Below are 23906 nucleotides of genomic sequence, written 5' to 3'. Positions count from 1 at the left end.
ATGGTCCCCTGTGAGTGCACAGTGAATGAGGCATAAAAAAAATGAATAAGTTCAGTATTTGCCCCCTTCCATTTAGCCGCCAAATCCCCAGGGGACGTCAAATCCTGGTGAAAATTAACAAATGATGCAGTTTTAGGCCTTAACAAGTGTAAATTTGAGTTCTGCACCATGCAAAAAAAGAAATGATCAAGTCAGTCATACCCCTTCATTTAGCCCCAAAAGTTACCAAGGCCTTAACATATTCAAATTTGAGTTCAGCACCATGCAAAACTGTTAAATAAATATACCATATTTGTCCAAAATTTTCTATGTAAAATAATCCCAAAAATCGAGTGTTTTTATTAGCTCTAAAAGAGCCCTTGGGGCACACCCAAAAGTTATCGCGAATTATAGACAAACAAAATTATATAGAAATCAGTTAGTTACAACATTTCAGAAAGTTTTATAAAAGTCCAAGGCATCAATATTTATTTTTTTAATTTTATTTATTTATTTTTTTTAATAAGCACAAAAGTATCAATTTTAGCAATTTTAACCCGAAAGGCAACCTTGGGGGGGGGGGGGGAGTTTTCCGAAAAATCGCTTTTTTTTTTTTTTTTTTTTTTTTACTTATATCATGTTTAATGTTTATGTTAAATTTACCAAAAAAAAAACAAAAAAAAAATCCAAGGCGTAGATAATGAGAAAAGTGCGGACAGACGAACGGACAAAGTTGAATTTAAAGGTCCATTCTCCTTTTGTTGCTAGACAAATAAATAAATAACCCCCCCCCAAAGTGAAGATATAAACAATTGAAATAAAAAACTGTACGAGTTGTCGTGATTCGGCATTAAATAACCTAAAAAGGGTTGATATGCCGTAAAACTAAACAAAAACCAAACGGAGGAAATAAATATTTGAACATGAAGATAAACATGTTGATCCTAGATTTTCTTTCCTGGTTACTTTTTTTTTTACAAGGAAGTCGTCGCTTATCAAAGCCAGAAGGCAACTCGAGGATAAGGGTCAATGACTGTCAGGATGTCGCTGGGACAACACCATAATAATGTGTAGTGGTGGAAATTGAGTAGGATTTGACTATTTAAGAGCGTAGCTCAACAAGAACTTGTTTACATTGGACTTGAAAACGGCCATACTGTAGTTAGTTAGATAGATAACAGCCCCGTAGTATAGTTCCACAAGCAGGTAGTTCTAGGAAAGAAACTTTGTTCATGGAATTTATGTTTAGTTTTAGGCACAGGGAATTTTTTTTACAATGGTTGTAGCGCGACGAGTTTTCGTTGTGAATGTTTTGCAGGGGTGGAACCATAGATTGAAGTTTAGTCAAGGTTCGAGGTGTTCCTGACCATTTCTCATGAAATAGTAATACACAGGTAGATTGTACATGTGAGCTGGTGATAGTGACGTCACAGAATGCAAACGTAGATTGTGAGTTTGATGTGCAGTATTCGAGTTTTGTCAGATCTATTGTACAGTTTTCACTAGAGATGTTAAACGTTTTGTGATGTAGCGTTAGCTTCTAAAATCACAATCAAGAAAAGTAATCTAAACACCTGAATAAGGTAAATAAAATATCGTCCCTGGTTCGATTTCCAATATGGGAAGCACGCATTTCTCTATACTCTCTTCACAAGTAAGCTATCCTTTGCTGCTGATGATGATATTCTCCCATGCGCAATTAGTTATACTAATAATACAATTAGTTATACTAAGACCATTCCGTCAGTTATCCTAGATCCCAGCATCAGCTTCCTCATCTCTTAATTGAAAAGCATTATAATCAGTTATCCTTTAGAGGCTTTTGGGTTTGATAATAGGTGATACATTATTATTTGTAGTAGTATTTATCCCGCCAAGCGCGTATGTTGTGCGGGCGCATCTCAACTTTTTACTGCCAAGCGCGTATATTGCGCGGGCGCGTCTTGAAAGGAGTATATATGAATTATCCCGATATTTTTTTTTTTCATAAAAATAATTTTTATACCTAAACCGAAGGAAAATCGATAACAAATAAAAAAAAAAAGCATTTCAATCAATATTTGATAATTTATTGAGATTGTCGGACTGACTTCCTCATCTTGGTTTTGCCCTCCGGCACTATGTTACACAAGTCCACAACCCTCACTGGCCAAATGACCTCAACTGTTCTACGCCTGTTAATCCAAACACTCACATCCATTCTTTTAGAGTGACCATACCATCAAGGTCTACTGTTTTACTCGCATCTTATAATTTACAGATTTAATCTTTCGACGACATCCTCTCTTATACATCTAACGTATCATCCTCATATCATCTATCTTCAAGCAGACATATTCTAACCCTCACTGGCCAGATTTCACCTTCGTACATCATCATACTGAACACATGCCTGATAGAACAATAGACTTTGTTGGTATGGTCACACTGAAAGAATCGATGAGTTCTTGGGTTAGTAGATGTAGAAAAGTTAAGGTAGCAGGTTCTGTTCACAGAGAAAGGTCAAAGAAACTATGAACGAAAGTAAAACGATTGATACAAAAAGGATAGATTACTTTGGAAGTCAATTTTTAACAGCTGTTCAATTGATGTAAAACGGACGTTAAACTGGTGACACTAATGATGAAAAAACAAACAAACAAAAAAAAGCCCGATAGCCATTAGTCGCGTGCTCTCGTGTAATGAATGAATCCATGAATGTAGGATTGACATGAAATTCTTAAAGAAACTAAAATGACCAAAAAATGGGCTGAAATGACAAATAAAAAGTAAATGACTTAGAATGACTTTAATGAACTTAAGGATGAATTGAATGACCTTAAGAAGGACTTGAATTATTAAAAATAACTGGAATCCTTCAAAAACAACTTGAATGGCTTTGAGACTGACTGGTTGTAAAGTGGGTGATCATTTTACATTAAAATAATACAGAAAAATTATCCCCCACTTTACAAAACTTATTTGATTTAGGGAATTTTAAACGTTATGCTAGCTATGTGGCCAAGGAAAAGTTACAAACATAAGTACAGCATGTAAGACAGATACTACACTTTGATCATGGCCAAAAGGCCAAGGGAAGCTTATAAATCTAAGAACAGCATCTATTAACAACAGACCTTTGATCTTAACCAAAAAGGCCAAGCACAAAAGTGTTACGGACAGACATACCAACCGACGGAGAGACTTATAGAATCGCTTGCACGCGACTAAAAAAACCGGATGGGTTAGATGTACAACGTCAGAAATTGCAGGGTCAGTTTACAAGAGAACCCACCAACCATTCCAAGCATAGAGACGATTAGACGTACTTGAACGTTAGAAAAGCTTGAGTATCTTCTTTGCAAAGAGTTTTCCGTCCGTGAAAAACATTACCACGAGTTTGCTTCCCTTCATATTACCTAATAGTTGCATTCATATTTAATGTAAACAGGTCTCTGTCATCAACTCTGCACAATTAGTTATACTAAGACCATTCCGTCAGTTATCCTAGATCTCAGTATCAGCTTCCTCATCTCTTAAGTGAAAAGCATTATAATCAGTTATCCTTTAGAGGCTTTTGGGTTTGATGATAGGTGATACATTTACATTATTATTTGTAGTAGTATTTATCCCGCCAAGCGCGTATATTGCGCGGGCGCGTCTTTAAAAGAGTAGAGATGTTCATCTACATGAATTATCCCGATATTTTTTTTTTTTCATAAAAAATCATTTTTATACTCAAACAGAAAGAAAATCGATAACAAATGGAAAAAAAAAACAAACACTTCAATCAATATTTGATAATATTTTGAAATTTGACAGTTTCTTTATTTGATCATCCGCACATATTCAATATCAGTTTGTGGGTTCAGAAAAAGTTGTTTTTTTTTTTAAGGAGAGAGAAAAGTGGATGTTATTGATAGAAAACGTTGGGCCTTCAATTATTTTGATCCCTTGTGTCGAATCATATTGCTCTCCGGCGTCATCCATGCGTGTACTTATTCGATCTTACACTAAGATCAGTTAATTTTCTTTTTTTTTTTTTTTGCTCAATATACCTCCAAACACCCGGGAAACGCCGGGCACCCAGGCTAGTTTTACATAATGTGTATTCAGGCATAGGGCAATCTTTTTGAATGGGGTTTTGACCGAAAATTTGGCTACCAAAGGGTCAAAGTTCCAAAGATTTGACCTTTGCAGTCTCTAGCAAACTATTCAGCCAACTTTGCGTCTAAAGATTTGAGATTTTACATAAAAGATTATTCAGACGTGCAGCAAGCTTTTAAATCAGTTTTGGGGGAAAAATTTGGCTTCCAAGAGGTCAAAGTGGAAAGAGTTGATCTTTGCAGACTCTACCAAACTCCTCCACCAATTTTAGGTCTAAACAATTGAAATTTTAGATGTAGGTTACCTGGACTGGAGTAAAACTTTTTAGCATATATATATATATATATATATATATATATATATATATAAAATATATTTTAGTCATCGACATACAGTCCTGTTTCGTTGTATCACAACTCATCAGTACCGCTAGACTAGCACCTATCCCAAGCCGAGGATCGAACCTGGAACCGTCGTGATGACAGTCGGCAGTTCTACCCCTTGACCACGGAAGCGGTGCCCGCAACTAATCTGCCCGAATGTCTATCTAAATAAACATCCGTCCGCCACTCGTAAAGTGCTCAAACGTATGCGCATACAGTTATTAACAGTACATAAACCCAGCTTTGCTAGGGCCCTAACTGCTAGTATATATATATATATATATATATATATATATATATATATATATATATATATATATATACACACACACACACATCTCCACTGAATATAGAATATAATAGGAAGAAATCTAAAAGTTAGATGCCTGTGTATGTTCGGCACTGATCACAATTAACATTAAAACGAGTCTCCAGCTGGCAAGGCCAGTCGAACCATATTTTACATACGACCTTTCTTAGTATTATTGTGTATGTTCGTTGAAGACGAAAAGGAATCAATATCAAGCAGTTATAACAATATCGATTTACATAGTTATAGGTTTTATGGGAAATAATGTTCTTTGAAAACTTAAATAACATTACACAAAGTAACCTGGAGAATGGTTTGCGTAAATACGTCGTCGGTCGACCGATCAAGCTTTAAAGAAAATTAATTATCGACACAATGTATTCCATCAAGGTTTGAATTATTTTCAGCGAAGCCAGCTGCATTAACTAAGCATGATTTTAATTTTAGATTTATTGACCGCTTTGTAATGTACACGGGTTATCTATTACATAGTTGACGGAATATTTGTCTCCGAAAATATTTATTGAACTAAAATTTTAAGCCCTATAGTAATGTATACTGTATAGCCGCATTGGTAAGCGGTTCTTGTTAGATTATTTAAAGTAACGTCTAGTAGCGACCTGTTTCCATCGTTAGAATCCTGGGGCTTACGTCTTCAGTGAGTCTAGCCCACTGAAGAGTTATGCAAGAAACGGCTATCTATGACGGTTGGTTGGTTGTTTTTGTTTTACGGCATATCAACCCTTTTCGGGTTATTTAATGCCGAATTCAAAGATTTTGAAGAAAAATTTCTTTATAGAATATATTTTTTGTTTGCAAATCAGTTTCTATTTAACCCATAGTTGGGACCCTAACAGGTACTACCACTCCGGGTCAGAGTGGACCTGGGAGCAATAGTAATTAAAGGGTGGCTCCACACTCCCCAAAGCCCGCAAGCTGAGGCCTCACCACTGGATATAGTTTAAGGTCATATCCAGGACCGTCTATGACGGAGACCTATCGTTGGATGTTAATATTCTGTAGTTACCGAAATTAAAAAGTTTTAGGTTAGAGTGGGAGGACGATAAACTTCATGTGGCCACACTGACGAGTCTGATGACGAAAAACTCTTATGGATAAATTTTGAATACGTATACGGCATACGCATGTACACTCATGTTGAGGGACGGCTATTATACAATGCGACACAATGGAGTGTGTCGGTATCTCCACTGGAAAATTTGTTAAAATTTGAATATCCAATGTAATAGCAAATCTTGGGAACATGTTTACCAGAAAGAAGAGTTGGAAATAAGTCATGCACCATCCACTATGACTACGAAATTCCCATAACTACATACCTAGAAAACGGGGCTATTAAGTCTGACATTGGATAAGAGGGAGAAAGTGGCAACCCTAGTTTAAGTAAGCGTCCTAAAGATATCCATCATTCCAGTCATAATAGGAACAATTAGGCGAATGAAAAATAATTTCAAAAACTATCTGGCGAATATACCTGGTGAACCAAGTGCAAGATAAATACAAACAAATTGCGCTTAAATGGACGGTTAGAGTCTTAAAAAGATCTTTCAGTTGGAGTAAGTAAACTAATGGGAGAATGTTTGGTATCCGGTAGAATGCCCCATCTCCAGCAAAAACAAAGTGAAAAGAAAATTAAAACAAACGAGAAACACACACACACACATATGTAGATATATGTAGACATGATGATTGCTGCATTTTTTCAGATGATCAAAATCACATTGAGTTCTCCCAATCTTGTCGTCCATGCCATCTTAGATGACTCTGCACCCCCGCCAAAAATTTGAACATCTTGAAGCAGATTTGACATGCAAATTGAGCAATTTCCATCGAAGGTATTCCTATGAACAATCGTGTCTTCTCGGACCAGCAGTAGACTTGCAAACTTTGCTGCATGTCAAACAGATCGTTTGGTTCGGACTACTAGGTGCAAAATTGACCTGAACAGGAGTTTTGCGCGTACATACATACACAGAGAGATATATACATTCATATGCACAAACATACACGCAAACACACAGACATATGTATACATATTTTTCGTTTATCTGTTGAATATTCCTTACAATATTTTCCATATAAAATATACATTATATACACATGCGATGGCCCTGTTCAGTCTCAAGAGACAATGGACACCCCTGTTATGGTAACTGAGCGGGTAATTGTGAGACAAGGGTTACAAGATCTGACCACACATCTGAATCGGCACTGCTTGGGTCCAGTGACAATGAGAAGACCAAAACTGACTGGAAACAATGCCGAGATAAGCGGAGAGCACATACAGCACCTGAAAGTCCCAAATGGTCACCCATTTTAGTACTGACCAGGCTCAATGTTGCTTAACTACGGTGATCTGATGGAAACCGGTGTGTCAACGTAGATTTGTCGTATATTTATACACACATATACATAATATATACATCTGTACACACAAACGAAAACAGATGTACGTATGTTTCTCTTTACGTTTATCTCAATAAAAAAAAATGCCGCTCAGAGGATTAGTGTGCCCAAAACGTAGTGAGACAACGACAACTATGGAAAGCAGTAATTATTGAAGATACAGTTGAAGAGTCAGCATTCCTATCCCGTCGCTGTTAATTACCTGACGAAGGCCAGAGGAATAGTTTGCCGAAACGTCGTGAAATAACGAGTGTAAGAGATGAGGATAATAGTCCTCAAATGAAAATATACAAATTATTCTTAAGAAAAAGAATTCCAATAATTAACAAATAAAGCGTGTATGGTCCCCCGTGAGTGCACTGTTTACGAGGCATAAAAAATGACTAAGTTCAGCAGTTGCCCCCTCCTCATTTAGCCCCAACAGGAGACTCAAATCCTGGTGAAAATGAACAAACGGTGCAGTTTTAGGCCTTGACATATGTAAATTTGAGTTCTGCACCATGCAAAAAAAGAAATGACTAAATCCATTAGTTGCCCCCCCCCCAATTTAGCCCCCAAAGTCCCCAAGGCTTATTTATTAAAATTGGTTGTTTGGTTGGTTGTTTTTGTTTTACGGCATATCAACCCTTTTCAGGTTATTTAATGCCGAATCCAGTGATTTTGAAGAACAATTTTTTAATAGAGTATATTTGCTTTTAAGTCGGTTTCTATTTAGCACATAGTTGGCACCCTAACAGGTACTACCACCCCGGGTCAGAGTGGAGCTGGGAGCAATGGCAATTAATGGGTGGCTCCACACTCCCCCAAAGCCCGCAAGCTGGAGCCTCACCATCGGATATTGTTCAAGAACCTGATAAAATTTGAGTTCAGCACTATGAAAAACTATTAAATAGACCTACACAGAAATTTTTGGACAAATGTGGTAAAGAAAAGTCCCAAAAATAGAATGTTTTTATTAGCCCCAAAAAGAGCCCCTGAGGCACACCCAAGAGTTATTGTGAAGTATAGACAAGCAAAATTGGGTTTGTATTACTGTACACAGATTCGAAAAAGTTGTCAAAAAACAAATATATAACAAATAAATGTTATCAAAGGTAATATAAGTTATTTTTCTACCAAAGTGGACATATTTTTCGTGTTTTTATTTAATGTAACATGTTTATTCAGCTCGAAAAGCTGACAGTGTTTACCGATGTATTGGAAAATTCAAAATGGCGGCCGACTCTTTCTCGGAGAGGATAAGTTTTGGAAAAGGTATTATAAATAATAAACTAGACAAAATACTATTAGAAATTCGCTCAATATATGTTACCGTGACATAAGTTGACATATATTCGGTTGTTTTTTTATAGTATTTTGTCTAGTTTATTATTTATAACATCGTTTGCCAAACTTACCGTGTTAAAGAGACAGTCGGGCGCCATTTTGAATTTTCCAATACATCGGTAAACACTGCATGTTTATCGAGCTGAATAAACATGTTACATTGAATAAAAACACAAAAAATATATCCAGTTTTGTAGAAAAGTAACTTATCTTGCCTTTGATAACATTTATTTGTTATATATTTGTTTTTTGGCAACTTTTTTGAATCTATGTGTACAGTAATACAAACCCGCAAAATTATATAGAAATCAGTTAGTTACAACTTTTCAGAAAGTTTTATAAACATCTAAGGCATCAATTTTTTTTTAATAAGCACAAAAGTATCAATTTTAACCATTTTAATCCGAAAGGCACCCCTAGGGGGGGGGGAACTGGATTTTTCCCGGAATATCCGTTCTGTTAAGTTTTTTTACTCATCATGTTTAATGTTTGTGCAAAGTTAAAAAAAAAAAAAATCCAAGGCGTAAATATTGAGAAAAGTGCGAACGCATGAGGATGAATTAACAAGTCCACCCTCCTTTTGTCGGGGGGGGGGACCATAAATAATTTATTTTCATTTGTGTCAGTTTTATTTTCATTTTGTATCTGCTTTTACAATGTCTGTGATTTTGAAAAATACGAAATGTAGAGCAAGCAGAGGGATACTACAAGTATTTTAATGGTGAACGCTCTGACGAACGCAAGCTATGCATTTTGTACATTCATCTAAGTTTATTTTTAATCAGTTGATATGCGTCGCAGTGGTAACGTCATCAGCTTTGTATGCTTCAGTTTAGCTTTTGGGTTCGATTCTAGCTGATGGCACCCAAATACTTTTTTTTTTTTTTTTAATCACGACTATAATAATCTATGCAAAAATCGGGACAGTTTTGCATGGTGCTGAACTCAAATTTAAATGTGAAGGCTTTGGGGACCTTTGGGGCTAAATTGTGGAGGGGGCAACGATGGACTTAGTCAGTTCTTTTTATTACATGGCGCGAAACTCAAATTTACATATGTTACGGCCTAAAACTGCACCGTTTGTTCATTTTCACCATGATTTGACGTCCCCTGAGAACTTTTGGGGCAAAATGATATGGGGCAAATGGAGGTGGGGGGGGGGGAAATGCTGAGCTTAGTCATTTTTTATGCCTCATTCACTGTGACCTCACGGGGGGGGGGGGGGCATGCATGCTTCACTTGTCTCTTGAGAAATTGTTTTTTTGACTTTCAGAACATGACTGAGTTTAAATTCAGTAATTGCTCGCAAAGCAATAAAGTTATTGTCAGAATAAGAGGACTTAATTCATAAGCTTTAAAATGACCAGTTTTTTTGTTTTTTTTATAATTGAGATAATTATAAAGAATCGGGAATTCAGCACGGAATCGGGAAAAATATTAGAAACGTCCCATCACTAATATATATCATTTTCACAAAATCAAAATGACAAAACATCGGAGTGATAGAACCAAGTTGTGTATTTACGTTACAAAGTATATGAAAATGTTTTTAAGTGTCCAAACGGCCACGAAACGATTGTCACGTATTATAAAAATACATAACCTGTTGCTATCACTCCGATCTTTGTTCTCTTGATTTTGTGAAAATCATATTAGTGATGGGACGATTCTAATATTTTTCTCGATTCCGTGCTAAATTCCCGATTTTTATAATGCTTCCAGTATTTAGCTATAAGATTGTTATTTTCCCTGATTTTCGTAAAAACCCATGTTAGATATACAGATATTTTCCTAAGAAGAAGATGATCTATCGGTTTTAGCTTTACTCGTATTTTAAAATCAATTAATATTTACTAATTTATCAATATTTCCAACAATGGAAGATTTTATTTAAAACAAAATCAAATTAAACAAAAAGACAAAAGAATCGCTTTGGCATCGTAAAATAGGCACCAATATTCCCGATTCCGATACCTCCAAATGTCCCGATTTTTACGATTCCCGATTCCGATTAATCGTCCCAACACTAATATATATATAAATTGTTGAAGTATCATTTAAAAAGTTGAAGTACAAAATTATAACAACTACTCAATTCTAAGGCAATCGAAAAAGTAAAGAAAAATAGTAAAAAGGTGAATCCAACTGTTTGTGCCCTTAAAAATGGGATTATGAATATTTAAATATTCATAACAAATGTAATTTGCTGTCTGAAGAGTAGCTATTTTGGAATATTTTAAATGATATATTTAAATTTGTCCAAATAGTTATGAAACAATAGTAATGCGTAAGGAAATATCTCATATGGTGTTCTCACTTTATATTATTTATCTTGATTTTGCGAATATATATATTAGAGCTCATCGCCCTACTATAAATAATACTGCATTTGGGAAAAGCAGAAATATGTTAAAATGTTTTGCGTGGCGCGTAAGGGGCAGACTTTGCCAATTGTGCCACGAACTTTTTAATCGACTTCTCATCGACTTTATATCTTTTAACATACTATCACCTTTAATGTATATTTTTAATTGTCATTTTTTTTAACTCCATTTTCGCTCCTTCACACTTATATTTCCTCAACATCATAAGATGGTTCGTGGAAGAATCGAAAGCGCTCGTGACAGTAATAATTATGGAACCTTCATTAATATTTTCGATTTTGATACAAGATTATACAGAAAATGAAAAGTAAATAAATGAAAGTATCTCCGTTGAATTTAATGTTTGCTTGAATGAAAAAAATGCCTAAATGCACACACACATATATATAACAAACTATAACAAAAGAAAAAAATTAGAGCATCCTATTCGTTGCAATGTGTAACACGTAAGGGATGGACTTTGCCAATCGTGCCCATGAACTTGCTAATTTTAATGCTCGAATTTTTAATCGACTTTATATTTTAACTAACGCGGTTTAATGTATCTTTTTACTTTTCATTTTTTAATGTCCATCTTTCGCTCCTTATATTTCGTCAACACCATAAGATGGTTCGTGGAAGAATCGAAAGCGCTCGTGACAGTAATAATTATAGAAGCTTCATTAATATTTTCGATTTTGATATAAGATTATGCGGAAAATGAAAAATAAATAAACGAAAGTATCTCCGTTGCATTTAATACCGTTTGCTTGAATGAAAAAAAATGCTTAACTCTACATATATATATATATATATATATATATATATATATATATATATATATATATATATACTCGGGGTTTTTTATATTCAAAAGTAATGGACTAATGAATTCAACGAGGTTGTTAGATAGTGCTCAATAAAAAAGAGCTGATAATACTTGTTTATTGTTATATAAACATGCTCACATCCCGCTGCTACAAATAGCCACTTGTTTCAATCAAACAACAGATATCATCAGGCAGCGACTTGACTATTCAAAAGTTCAATGAATAATCTATGATTATTCATAATCTATGATTATTCATTGAACTTTTGAATAGTCAGGTCGCTGCCTGATGATATCTGTTGTTTGATTGAAACAAGTGGCTATTTGTAGCAGCGGGATGTGAGCATGTTTATATAACAATAAACAAGTATATATATATATATATATATATATATATATATATATATATATATATATAATCACCCGAGATATAGTTTTTTTTTAAATATTATATAACAATAAACGAAAAAAATGAGAGCATCATATTTGTTACAATTCGGTAATTACTTGTTCCTAGAAATATCATCGACGCTTTTTTTAATATTTCGTTTCGTTTATCTCTTTGCAGTTTTTTAATATTTCGTTTCGTTTATCTCTTTGCAGTTTTTTAATATTTCGTTTCGTTTATCTCTTTGCAGTTTTTTTAATATTTCGTTTATCTCTTTGCATTTTTTTAATATTTCGTTTCGTTTATCTCTTTGCAGTTTTTTAATATTTCGTTTCGTTTATCTCTTTGCAGTTTTTTAATATTTCGTTTCGTTTATCTCTTTGCAGTTTTTTAATATTTCGTTTCGTTTATCTCTTTGCAGTTTTTTAATATTTCGTTTCGTTTATCTCTTTGCAGTTTTTTAATATTTCGTTTCGTTTATCTCTTTGCAGTTTTTTAATATTTCGTTTCGTTTATCTCTTTGCAGTTTTTTTAATATTTCGTTTCGTTTATCTCTTTGCAGTTTTTTAATATTTCGTTTCGTTTATCTCTTTGCAGTTTTTTAATATTTCGTTTCGTTTATCTCTTTGCAGTGGCCTGGTTTTGTCTAGACAGAGACTTTGCACCGCCTGATGTTATCTTTTCCGAAAACAACCAATCAGCATCCTGCAGGAGTTTTGGTCACAGGGTCATTCTCGGCGCTGTGGGACTCTCTAAAGGTGTACATTATTGGGAAATTAGCATTGATCGATACGACAACCACACGGATTTGGCCTTTGGTATAGCAAGGTTCGATGTAGACAAAAGATCGATGCTAGGTAAGTAATTCTCGCATCATGATCCCACGGGACATTCCCCAGGCAAATTATTTTGTAAATTTATTTTCCAACCGGAGCAGGGAAACGTACGCTAAGTTATCAAAGAAAATGCATTTTTTTTTGTTATATAAAAGTAGCTAAAGTTTTATTTATTTACTTGACTATCCATGACCCGTTGGGTCAGTATGTTATATTAGCTATGGAATTAATGTATGAACGTGACACTTGTGACGTAGAGAAAATAATTTTTTTGTGACCTAACAGAAAAAGTTCTATGAAAGTATATTAAAATGAAAAAAAGATTATAGATATCCGTGAGTCGTTTTGTTTATAATTGTTTATTTTTGGAAAAGAAACTTACAGCCATTGAATTATAAGTGGTTTGTCATACTTATAGGTAAATGTGCATTGAACAGATACCGTAATACTTAAATTCAAATGTTGATATCTTTTAATTTAAACGTGAAATAAAGATTGGAACACTGAACACGTTTACAGTAAAACAATACGTTTTATTGTCGCGTTGATTATTTATTTCTAAAGTAAAAAAAAAACACGTTATTTATTTGTTTGTAGTATAGAAGAAAATGTATAAATGTTTTTGTTTTTTGTTAAGGTGTATAAACAAATAGAGAATTAATGTATGAGCGTGACATTTGAGACGTAAAGAAAGTTTTTTGTAACATAAGACATATTTCTATGAGAGTATATTAAAATGAAAAAAGGATATAGATTTCTATGAGTTGTTCTGTTTATAATTGTTTATTTTTGAAAAAAAAATCCAAAAAACAAACTTACAACCATTGAATTATAAGTGGTTTGCCATACTTCTAGGTAAATGTGCACTGAACAGATGCTATAATACTTAAAGTTAAATTCAAATTTTGATATATCTTTTAATTTAAACGCGAAAACAAAAACAAAACAATTACGACGCTGAAAACGTACCCAGTAAAACAATAAGTTTTATTGTCGCGTTGGTTATTTGTAACGCAATTAAAAAAAACATTTTCGGGGTTATTCATGTTGGTAGTGTAGAAGAAAATGTATGAATTTTTGAAAGAGGCTTACTTGGCCAAAAACGTGGTGAGACGACAACAACTATGGAAGGCAGTAATTGCTAAGAATACAGTTAGGAGATTCGGAGTTCCTATCCCGTCGCGGTTACCACCTGACGAAGGCCAGAGGAATAGTTTGCCAAAACGTCGTGAAACAACTAAAAAAAATGAGGATTATAGTCCGAAATAAATTAATAATGAATTCCAATTAAATAAGCTTAGATTTGTCTGACAATTTATGAGTTTTAGACATTCATTACTTCGAGCGCGTTATAGTGAAGTATAATACAATGTGGTCGCTACAAAAGCGGGAAATTTGAAAACCTTCATGGCAAGAGGTTGGAATGATATCCAACAGGTTACCCTTCAAAAGTCTACACGAGCTTGGATTGCTAGGTTAAGACGCTGCAGGCAAGTGCACGGACGGCATTTTGAGTATCTATGAGTATAATATAACATTTTTAGTTGAAAAACTTCGTAAAAATAAATAGTTGTTTGACAAATTTCCCGATTTTCTAGCGACCACCTTGTGTGTGTGTGTGGATGGAGATATATATATATATATATATATATATATATATATATATACACACACTAGCAGATGTACCCTGCGTCTCCACGTATTAAACGTAACGTCAAATTCCTTTTACAAATGAAGTGGAAAAAAATTTTAAACGGAAACAAACTGAGCAATGTATATTCGCCTATTGTTGTTATTATTGTTATTATTATTATTATTATTGTTATTAACTTATGAGTTTTAGATAGACAAATACAAATAAAGATAACAAAGAAGCTTCGGAATTGGTATTTCTCTCTCGAGTCTAATATAATATAAACTAGCAGATGTTCCCTGCGACTCCACGTACTAAACGTAAGATAAAATTCTTTTTCCAAATGAAGTGGGGAAAAACCCCAAAACGAAAGAAACCAAGACATGCGCATTCGCTTATGTTTTTATAAACTGTTCGCTTCTTGTAACTAACGAAAAAAGAAAATTACATGAGCGGAGATTAGAACCAAAACCTTAATTCAGGAAGTCAAGTAAAATAACAATCAAGCCAAGTTGCCAGGATCTTTGAAAAGTGTTTTCAAAGCTACTTATTCTTAATATATATGTTAAAGATTCGCGCATGCACAGTCGTAAAACAGTTAAACAGAATAAATATAAATTATAAATTTCAAACAAGTAAAATATGTTTATTTTCGTAATATTCCGTTTTAATTTGGCTTTCAAGCGCACTTGATGCGCATTTTATTATATAAGCTTGCGGGCCTTGGGGAGTGTGGAGCCACCCTTTAATTTCCATTGCTCCCAGGTCCACTCTGACCCGGTGATTTGCAGTCCAATATAGCATATACTAGCAGATGTACCCTGCGACTCCACGTATTAAACGTCCCAACTATGGTTAGGGTCCTAACTATGGGTTAAATAGAATCTGACTTAAAAAATAAATATATATACTCCATTAAAAATCGTTCCTCAAAATAACTAGATTCGGTATTGAATAACCTGAAAAAGGTTGATATGCCGTAAAACAAAAACAACCAACCAACCAACAATTTCGGTGTTTCATTCTGTGTTACTTCTGTTGCAGTTTCTATATATCCGGCTAGCGTCTGTGGATCACGTGTGTTTGTCTCTGCATCCAAGTGTTTGTCTTAATATTCCATATGTTTTCATTATTGTTATTTCAAATGTTATAAGACCGTTACTTTATACAACATTTTAAAAGAGCGTTTTTCGATCTATCTAATCTAAGACAGTTGAATACAAGATGGTAACAAAACGCAAATTTGCACAATTTTATTGCAATTCAAGCTAGGCTAAAAAGCTGCTGAAACAGCGGATATCAACGAAACATTTGGCCCAGGAGCCACTACTGAACGCGAAGCACAATAGTTGTTTAAGAAATTTCGTAGCGGCGACGAGAGTCTTGGAGATGAGGAGTGTAGTGGTTGGCCATCGGATGTTGACAACGATCCATTAAGAGTCTCAATCGAAGCCAATCCACGCACAACTGTTCGAGAACGTGCTTAATGTACATAATGTATACGACGATTTCCAACGACTTGAGAGACTAAAAAGTAAAAAAAAAAAACTTGATAAATAGGTTCCTCAAGAATTGAACGAAAACCAAAAGAAATGCCGTTATGAAGTGCCATCTCTTCTTTTTCGCAATAAGAACGCCCCATTATTTGACCGTTGTGTGTCTTACAATAAAAAGTGGGTTCTTTACAACAACCACATTCAGCTCAGTGGTCATACGTGGACGAAGACAGTTCCCGAAGCAAAAGTTGAACAAAAAGGAGGTCATGCTCACTGTTTGCGACGGTCTAACCTATCAGTTTAGTGCAAGCGACTCTAAGTCACTCCGTCGGTCCGTCCGTCCGTCGGTAACACTTTTGTGCTTGGCCTTTTTGGTCAAGATCAAAGGTCTGTTAATAAATGCTGTTCTTAGCTTTTAAAGTTTTTCTTTGCCTTTTAGCCAAGATCAAAGTGTAGTATCTGTCTTACTACATGCTGTACTTATGTTCGTAACTTTGTGATATAAAGTGGTGGGGATCACTTTTTTATATTAATTTAATGTAAAATGATCACCCACTTTACAACCAGTCAGTCTCAAAGCCATTCAAGTAATTCTCCAGATCATTCAAGTTGTTTTTGAAGGATTCCAGTTATTTTTTAAGCATTCAAGTCATTCTTAAGGTCATTCAATTCATCCTTAAGTCCATTAAAGTCATTTAATTTTTTAAAAAGTCATTTCAGCCCATTTTTCGGCCATTTAAGTTCATCTTTAAGAATTTCATGTCAATCCTACGTTCACGCATTCATTCATTACACAAGAGCACGCGACTAATGGCTATCGGCCTTGTTTTTGAATGCAAGCGAAGAAATGCCGTCAACAAACGAATGAAATGCATCAGAAACTTCAACAGCACCCAGCATTAGTTAAGAGAAAAGGCGCAATTCTCCACGATAATACTCAACCGCACGTCGACTCTGTAGAGGTTGAACAAATTAGGCTACAAAACTGCCTCATTTACCAAAATCTTACTTCTCACATACCGACTAATTCTTTTTTAAGCATCCCGGAAACTTACTGCCTGAGAAAATCTTCAAAAACCTTAATCGCAATCAGAACCTAAGATGTTTGCGTTGGCAAATATCAGTGTTTAATCTGCTAGTGCTCATTTCGATTAATAAATGTTTGTTTAATCCGAAAGATGTTCATCAGCATTCGAAAGTTACAAACCGCAAAAACTTTCTTGTCAGCCCTTTATATAATGTTCAAATCTATTTACGCGTATTTTACGACTCGGCAACGTCGGGGGATCTGCTAGTACAATAGGCATAAATCGTAGTATATGTTTGCTTATAAACACTTGGCATTTATGGCTTATCAAGGCCCGAACGTCACTCAAGGATAAGGGTTATTGAATATCACTGATGATCGATCGTGGTGGAAATTGGATAGATATCGTTATTTAGGGGGGGGTGGCTAAACAAGGACTTGTTTATATTGGACTTGAAAATGATCATGTTATAGCGAGCTGAGTAGCAGCTCCGAAGTATTGAGTTCCACATACGAGCAGTTCTGAGGAAAAAAGATTTGCACATGGAATTTTCGTTTAGTTTTAGGCTAAGATAGGTTGTTGGTTGTTTTTGTTTTATGGCATATCAACCCATTTCAGGTTATTTAATGCCGAATCTAGTTATTTTTGAGGAACGATTTTAATGGAGCATATATATATTTTTTTTTTAAGTCAGATTCTATTTAACCCATAGTTGGGACCCTAATAGGTACTACCACTCCGGGTCAGAGTGGACCTGGGAGCAATGGCAATTGAAGGGTGGCTCCACATTCCCTAAGGCCCGCAAGGTAGGGCCTCACCATCGGATATAGTTTTAGGTCATATCTAGGACCACAAGATAGGGAGTAAGGGAAATTCATGAGAGTGGTAGAAGCTAGGCGAGTGTTTGCTGTGAATGTTTTACGGAGGGGGGGTCATTTTTTAATGTCGGTAATGATAATGATTTTACAAAGTATACTGAGGGGATATATAAATTCATATTGTGGTTAAATACAATGACCCCACAACTCAATCTTCACTCTTCAATCCTGCAGTCCAATGCACTTCTGACAGCAATTGCTTCTACCAAACAAAAAAGACACCCTCTCTCCCAAATGCAGGCTTTTTATAGGACAAAACCGTCCAAAGTTATTTGCATACTCTTCCCATGATCTCTAGTCTATAAATAGACGCAGTGGCCATTATCTTTTTCTTTCTTCTTTCACTCTCTGAAGCGGGCGTTGCCAGTGGTAAAAGGTTTGCACGATTTTTTTTTTTTTTTTTTTTACTACAATATACAGTTATGAAAAATTTTTATCGTCTCGTCTTTAATTTTTTTTTTCCAGGAAAAGATGACAAAGGCTGGAGTATGTATATAGATGACCAACGGAGCTGGTTTTTCCATTGTGATAATCATTCAACTCGTATTGAAGGCGGAATCAAGCAAGGCAATGTTGTAGGCGTCTTGCTCGACCTCAACGACCCGGAGCACAGTCTCAGCTACTTTGTAAATAGTCGGCCGCAGGGCCCCATCGCCTTTACAGACCTGCAAGGAGTCTTTTTCCCTGCAGTCAGTATCAACCGTGGGGTGCAGGTTACCCTCTATACGGGGCTGCAGCCACCCGCATGCGGGGAAATTTAAAAATCACGAAAGCTGCATTCGATAATTTTTTTAAAAATCCGAAAAAGATAAAATAAAAATAAAAATAATAAAACGGTAAAAGTGTAGAATAGTTAACGACACTCCAGAAATTGTACAACAAAACGAATAACACCAGCAAGAAAACAAATGAACTTATACCAAACGCAGTAAAATAAAGTTATTTATCAAACCGTATATTTTTAAACGGAAGGAAACTAAGACTTATATATACAATTGCTTTCTTTAAGTATAATTATCGACACACGAAAAATAATGGCGGTCGACTTTTTGAGGCAGTCGCTTATTTATGTATAACATTATGCTGAAAATGTATTCAAATATACTTTATCTGGCCGTAAGAATAAATCTAGGGAGTCTGTTTGCCCCTCTGACTAACGGTTAGTTTTAAGTATTTAAAAATACTACTATATTTTCTGCATAAAGTTATCCAACAATAAGCTACAACATCCGACAGGTCTACAGCCTTTATTTCCCGCTTTGAGCTGTCAACTTTACGAAACCAAATTCAGAGAAATCTGACAATAAGTTTTCGCACTTCAAAAATATACAGGTCGGTAGAAAAGTTACGTCTGCTGGATTTGGTATAACTGTTTGTTTTTATGTATTTTGTTTGATATTTTGTGTAGACTTAAGTATTCTACATTTTTACAAAAAAAAAAACAAAAAAACTGCAAATTTAAAATAAAACTATTTAATTTGAAAAAAAAAAAAGGATGGAATCGTGTCGATGTGTCTACCAGTTTGGGACGAGCAGGCAATGGACATTTTGCTTTGTGGAAAACGGATACATCTTGGACTGTTAAAATTCATCACAAAAAATTAATCAAGTAAATAAAAATTAATAAGTTTATAAAAGACCCCTCCCCTCACCCTTCTTTTCTATAAATCTAATCAAAAATATATATGCACTCAGTTTTTTGATGTTAAAAAAAAAACACTATAAAAACCAAAAAAAAAAACAAAAAAAAAAACTGGGGAACGGACATCTCAGAAATATTATCCCCACACAAAAAACAAAAAAACTTAGACTAATAATTAATTATTTAAATCTGAAGAGAAACAGAAAATGACGATTGTATTTTGATAATTTTTTTCTTTAATTCTTTTTTCCATTTACACAAAACGAAGAAAGTGTTTCATGTGTATAATATTAAGAAATAAATTCTAAGATTTACTGTCATCATGTGTTTTTTTTCTGATTTATGAACCATTAAAATGTTTTGATTCGCGAGCCATTAAAATGTTTTGATTCGTGAACCATTAAAATGTTTTGATTCGTGAGCCATTAAAATGTTTTGATCCGTGAGCCATTAAAATGTTTTGAGTCGTGAACCATTAAATTATTTTGATTCATGAACCATGAAATTATATTGATTCAAGCAACATTAAAATTGATTTTTTTCTGATTCAAGTACCATTAAATTTTTGTATGAAACCGCCTCCCCCTAAGAAAAAAAGACACTACAAAAACAGTCAAAATTCTCCAAAACAGATACGAAGACAAGTCTAAATTCTTTGAACTTTTAAAGCATAAGTATTAAAAATAGTCATTATTTCCGGCAGCAATTTAGAGTTTTACGGAATATTTCCAAGAGTGGCGCAGGATCACCCAGCTGTGATATAGAAGAATGGAATTTAGGACTTCCATGTATCTTTCTTTCGTTGAAGGCCATGTTGGTCCTCCTGTTTTCCAATGTGTGTAGTGACAGAGTGCGCACGCATTAACTGTCTAATAAAAAGTGCATGGAGTGTTTTTTTCTTATCAAGGCCCTGATGCCACTCGAGGATAAGGGTTAATGAGTGTACAGTGGTCAATGTATAGCAGCGGAAATTTAGTAAATTGGGTTACTGAAGGGGATGGCTCATTAAGAACTTGTTCAGGTTGGACTTGAATACAACCATATTGTATTCAACTGGAAAGTAGGCAAAAGGAAGAGAGTTCCATAGGCGTGCAGTTCTAAGAAAGAAACTTTGTTCATGGAATCTACATTTAGGTTTGGGCACAGATAAAGAGTGGGGGAAAATTATTGATAGCGGTTTCAGAAAACGAGCGTTTTTCGTGGAAATTTGGAAAGGGGGACCGTAGATTGGAGCTCAGACGAGCACTTGCTATGAAAATAACGATAAAGCAGGGACAGGCTTACAACATCTCTTATGTGGGAAAGCGATTGCAAGGAAGAGAAAAGGCCACCCCGTATAAGGTACGAAGTCTTTTTAAACACTGTCAAGCCAAGATAAAATCTTTCTAGCAGCTCCTGCCCTGATGTAGCAACGGTGTACCATTCTTGGACTATTTGTTTTTTATATAGATAGAGAATGGCATCAGCAATGAGATATCTACTGAAGCAGTAGAAGGATTCCACCATTTTCCCAGCGACATTGGCAACGGGTTTGATGTACGTGCTCCATTTCAGATCAGGAGTAATGCTCAAACCCAGAAGCTTGTCAAAACATAGAACACTCCCCAAGACAAGAGCCATTCATTTCAATTGATGTTAGATGGAGATTAGAACTTTGATGTAAAGATAAAAGCTTGCTTTAGATGCGTTAAAATTAACCAGCCACCTCTTTGTCCATTGTACTACGTGCTCAAGACCAGAGGAGAGAGTTTATAGAACCCTATCATCCCGACTGCCGACGCTAAATGATAAACTGGAAATGTATAGCGGGGAAAACTTTGAAATATATCACACACAACTATGATTGGGATGTAGCACTATATCTTAGTGCCCCGATGCTAGTAGTTAACACCCTTCAGCCAGGTAGTAATTTGGTCGTTAGCGGAGGGATACACAGAGACAAATGCAATCCCATGATTCCCTTCCTTTTATCGATTTCTTTATGTCCGGATCGCCATGAGGTGAGCACGTATTTTCTGTCCTTCTGTAAATGAGAGACTGGGGGACCCCCTCCCTCAGCACTAGTTAGGTTAGTTAGTTTTAAAGTTATAGTGAAAATCAATTGTAGGATCTGTAAATTGTATGTTAATATTGTAATATTGTATACATTTTATAACTTAACATGTGCTGTGTTTTTGTGTCTGACATAAATGTCTGAAGTCGAATAAAGCGGTCCTGAGAAAAGAACCAGGTTCGAACCAGAATGTCACCAGAGTGAAGACATCTTGAGAGGATAAAGGAGCCACACAGGTATGATTTTCCTCTTTATTCTCAGACCCTAATGACAGACTCATCGACACATCATGGGACCGTTTCTAAGACATTTAGTATAACACGTGGTGTTACACCAGTGCCCGGATGATCGTGTTACAGCTATCTCTAGAACTAAATATCAAGACTAACATAGTTTCCTTTAATAATTACAAGAAACCTACTTGACCACTGATTGCCATTACTAATGATACACTGCCTGAAAGTACTTCTAGCGTTAACATTCTTAGACAACGTGAATTGGAACAAATACATTGAAGCATTCACCAAAGTTGGTGCGAGGAAAGTGGGCTCTTTCTCTATAGTTATAAACGCCTACACACACACACACACACACACACACACACACACACACACACACACACACACACACCTGAGAGTATCCTGTATCTCTACAAAGACACGGTTTGCCCATACACATTTGGGCTGATCCATTTGCTACTAGTCTCTCGCTCCTAGCAGGGTTTAAAAAGCAGTCGCCAACCTAATAAGCCCTGAACTATCAACTAAACGCCAACCTCTGTCCCATCGCCGAAACGTGTTATCCTTGTGCCTGTTTTACAAGAGTTTCAGTGGCAAATGCTCTGGGGAACTCCGAGCACTCGACGACAAAACCTAACAGCAGCAAAATCCCACCCCTACGTTGTAGAGATTCCTAGATTCCGTAAAGTCTTCGAGTTGAGTAGCTTTTTCCCTTGGACTGCCACACTTTGGAATTCCTTCTCAGGTCCCTGCTTACCCGACTGTACTGACATGCATAAATTCAAATGTAAAGAAAACAGACATCTGGCTGGCCAACTCCATATATAGTATTCATGCAAATACTGTCTTAAATAGTATACCTCTCATGACTAAATGCCCCTATGCCTTGTTTGAGGTGAAACGATAGCGAGAGAGAGAGAGAGAGAGAGAGAGAAACACGTCGATATGACAGTAGCACCGGAACAATAGGGAATGGGGTAAAAACCTAGGTGAAGTCAATGTACCTAATCATAACAGATTCAAACCTGAGAGCGAGGAGATAGCTAAATACCAAGGTCTTTTGTATGACCCGAAAAGAAACTGGAATCTTCGGAAGATTGCCATCATTCAATAAGTTGAACTGATGGCAAAGAATGCAAAACTACCGGGCATATCTACCCATCAAGTCCAAGAGAGATGAAGATATAGAATCAGATAGGCTGCTCCATCCCCATCAAAATATATACGGATTACATAAAAAACATCACAAATAATTTAATTAGTAACCCTATCGTAGTTTTACGGTAGGAACAGATTTTGCGATTTGGATGTTAGACATCCCTTTGTTGTAGATATTGCCGGTGTGAGACTTAAAAAAAAAAAAAAACTTATAGACGTGTGTCAGAGCAGAGATGCGTCACTGAATCCCTGACAACAGTCCATTCAAAATGACCATGCAGAAAAATATTCTGGAACGCAAACAGTCGCTCATTTTAATAGTAACACTCAAGTCTTCATTTTTGACTTTTTGAGATGAGGATTGGTTACTTCATCGGACTATTGTTGTCAACCACCTCAGCAGGAATAACCTTCTTAGTGACACACAATATGGTTTCCGCTCTGCAAGATCTACCGCAGATGTGCTGACGGTTATATCCCACAGGATTTGTGAATCTCTTGACAAAGGCTTCCTTTCTAGGGCAATTGCTCTCGACATATCAAAGGTCTTCGATAAGGTATGGCATAAGGGTCTACTTCACAAGATTTCCAGCTACGGTATAACTGGAAATGTTTTCTCAATCATTAAATCATTTCTCTCCGATAGGCTCATAAGAGTAGTGGTAGATGGACAAAAATCGGAGGCCTGCAATATAAATGCTGGAGTCCCTCAGGGGTCAATCCTGGGCCCAACTCTCTTCCTGATCTACATCAATGACCTCCCTAAACGCATACTTAAATCATTCGTTGACATCTATGCTGATGACACGACCATCTACGGCAACACATCAAAGGCTGTAAATGACAAAGTTC

The 23906-nt window shown here is 35.6% G+C and overlaps 1 protein-coding gene across 8 annotated transcripts in view; it reads left to right on the top strand.

The window, feature by feature from the left end:
• Positions 1 to 18866, top strand: part of LOC145260676 (E3 ubiquitin-protein ligase TRIM9-like) — a 1004508-nt gene extending 985642 nt beyond the window's left edge. For 4 of the 8 annotated variants that reach the window (XM_080119036.1, XM_080119035.1, XM_080119034.1 and 1 more), the window contains 2 exons: positions 12724 to 12948; positions 18428 to 18866. In XM_080119036.1, the coding sequence (XP_079975162.1) occupies positions 12724 to 12948; positions 18428 to 18723 (521 nt within the window). In that variant the 3' untranslated portion in view covers positions 18724 to 18866. The remainder of the gene's footprint in view (positions 1 to 12723; positions 12949 to 18427) is intronic. The other 4 variants (XR_013864356.1, XR_013864353.1, XR_013864354.1 and 1 more) reach the window with 2 other exon arrangements.
• Positions 18867 to 23906: the final 5040 nt, after the last annotated feature.

The sequence above is a fragment of the Euprymna scolopes genome, chromosome 36, assembly GCF_053919585.1.
Source record: "Euprymna scolopes isolate OS-2025 chromosome 36, ASM5391958v1, whole genome shotgun sequence".
Lineage (NCBI taxonomy): Eukaryota > Metazoa > Mollusca > Cephalopoda > Sepiida > Sepiolidae > Euprymna > Euprymna scolopes.
The sequence above is the reverse complement of the archived record's forward strand: the minus strand, read 5'-3'. Positions and strand labels throughout refer to the sequence as shown.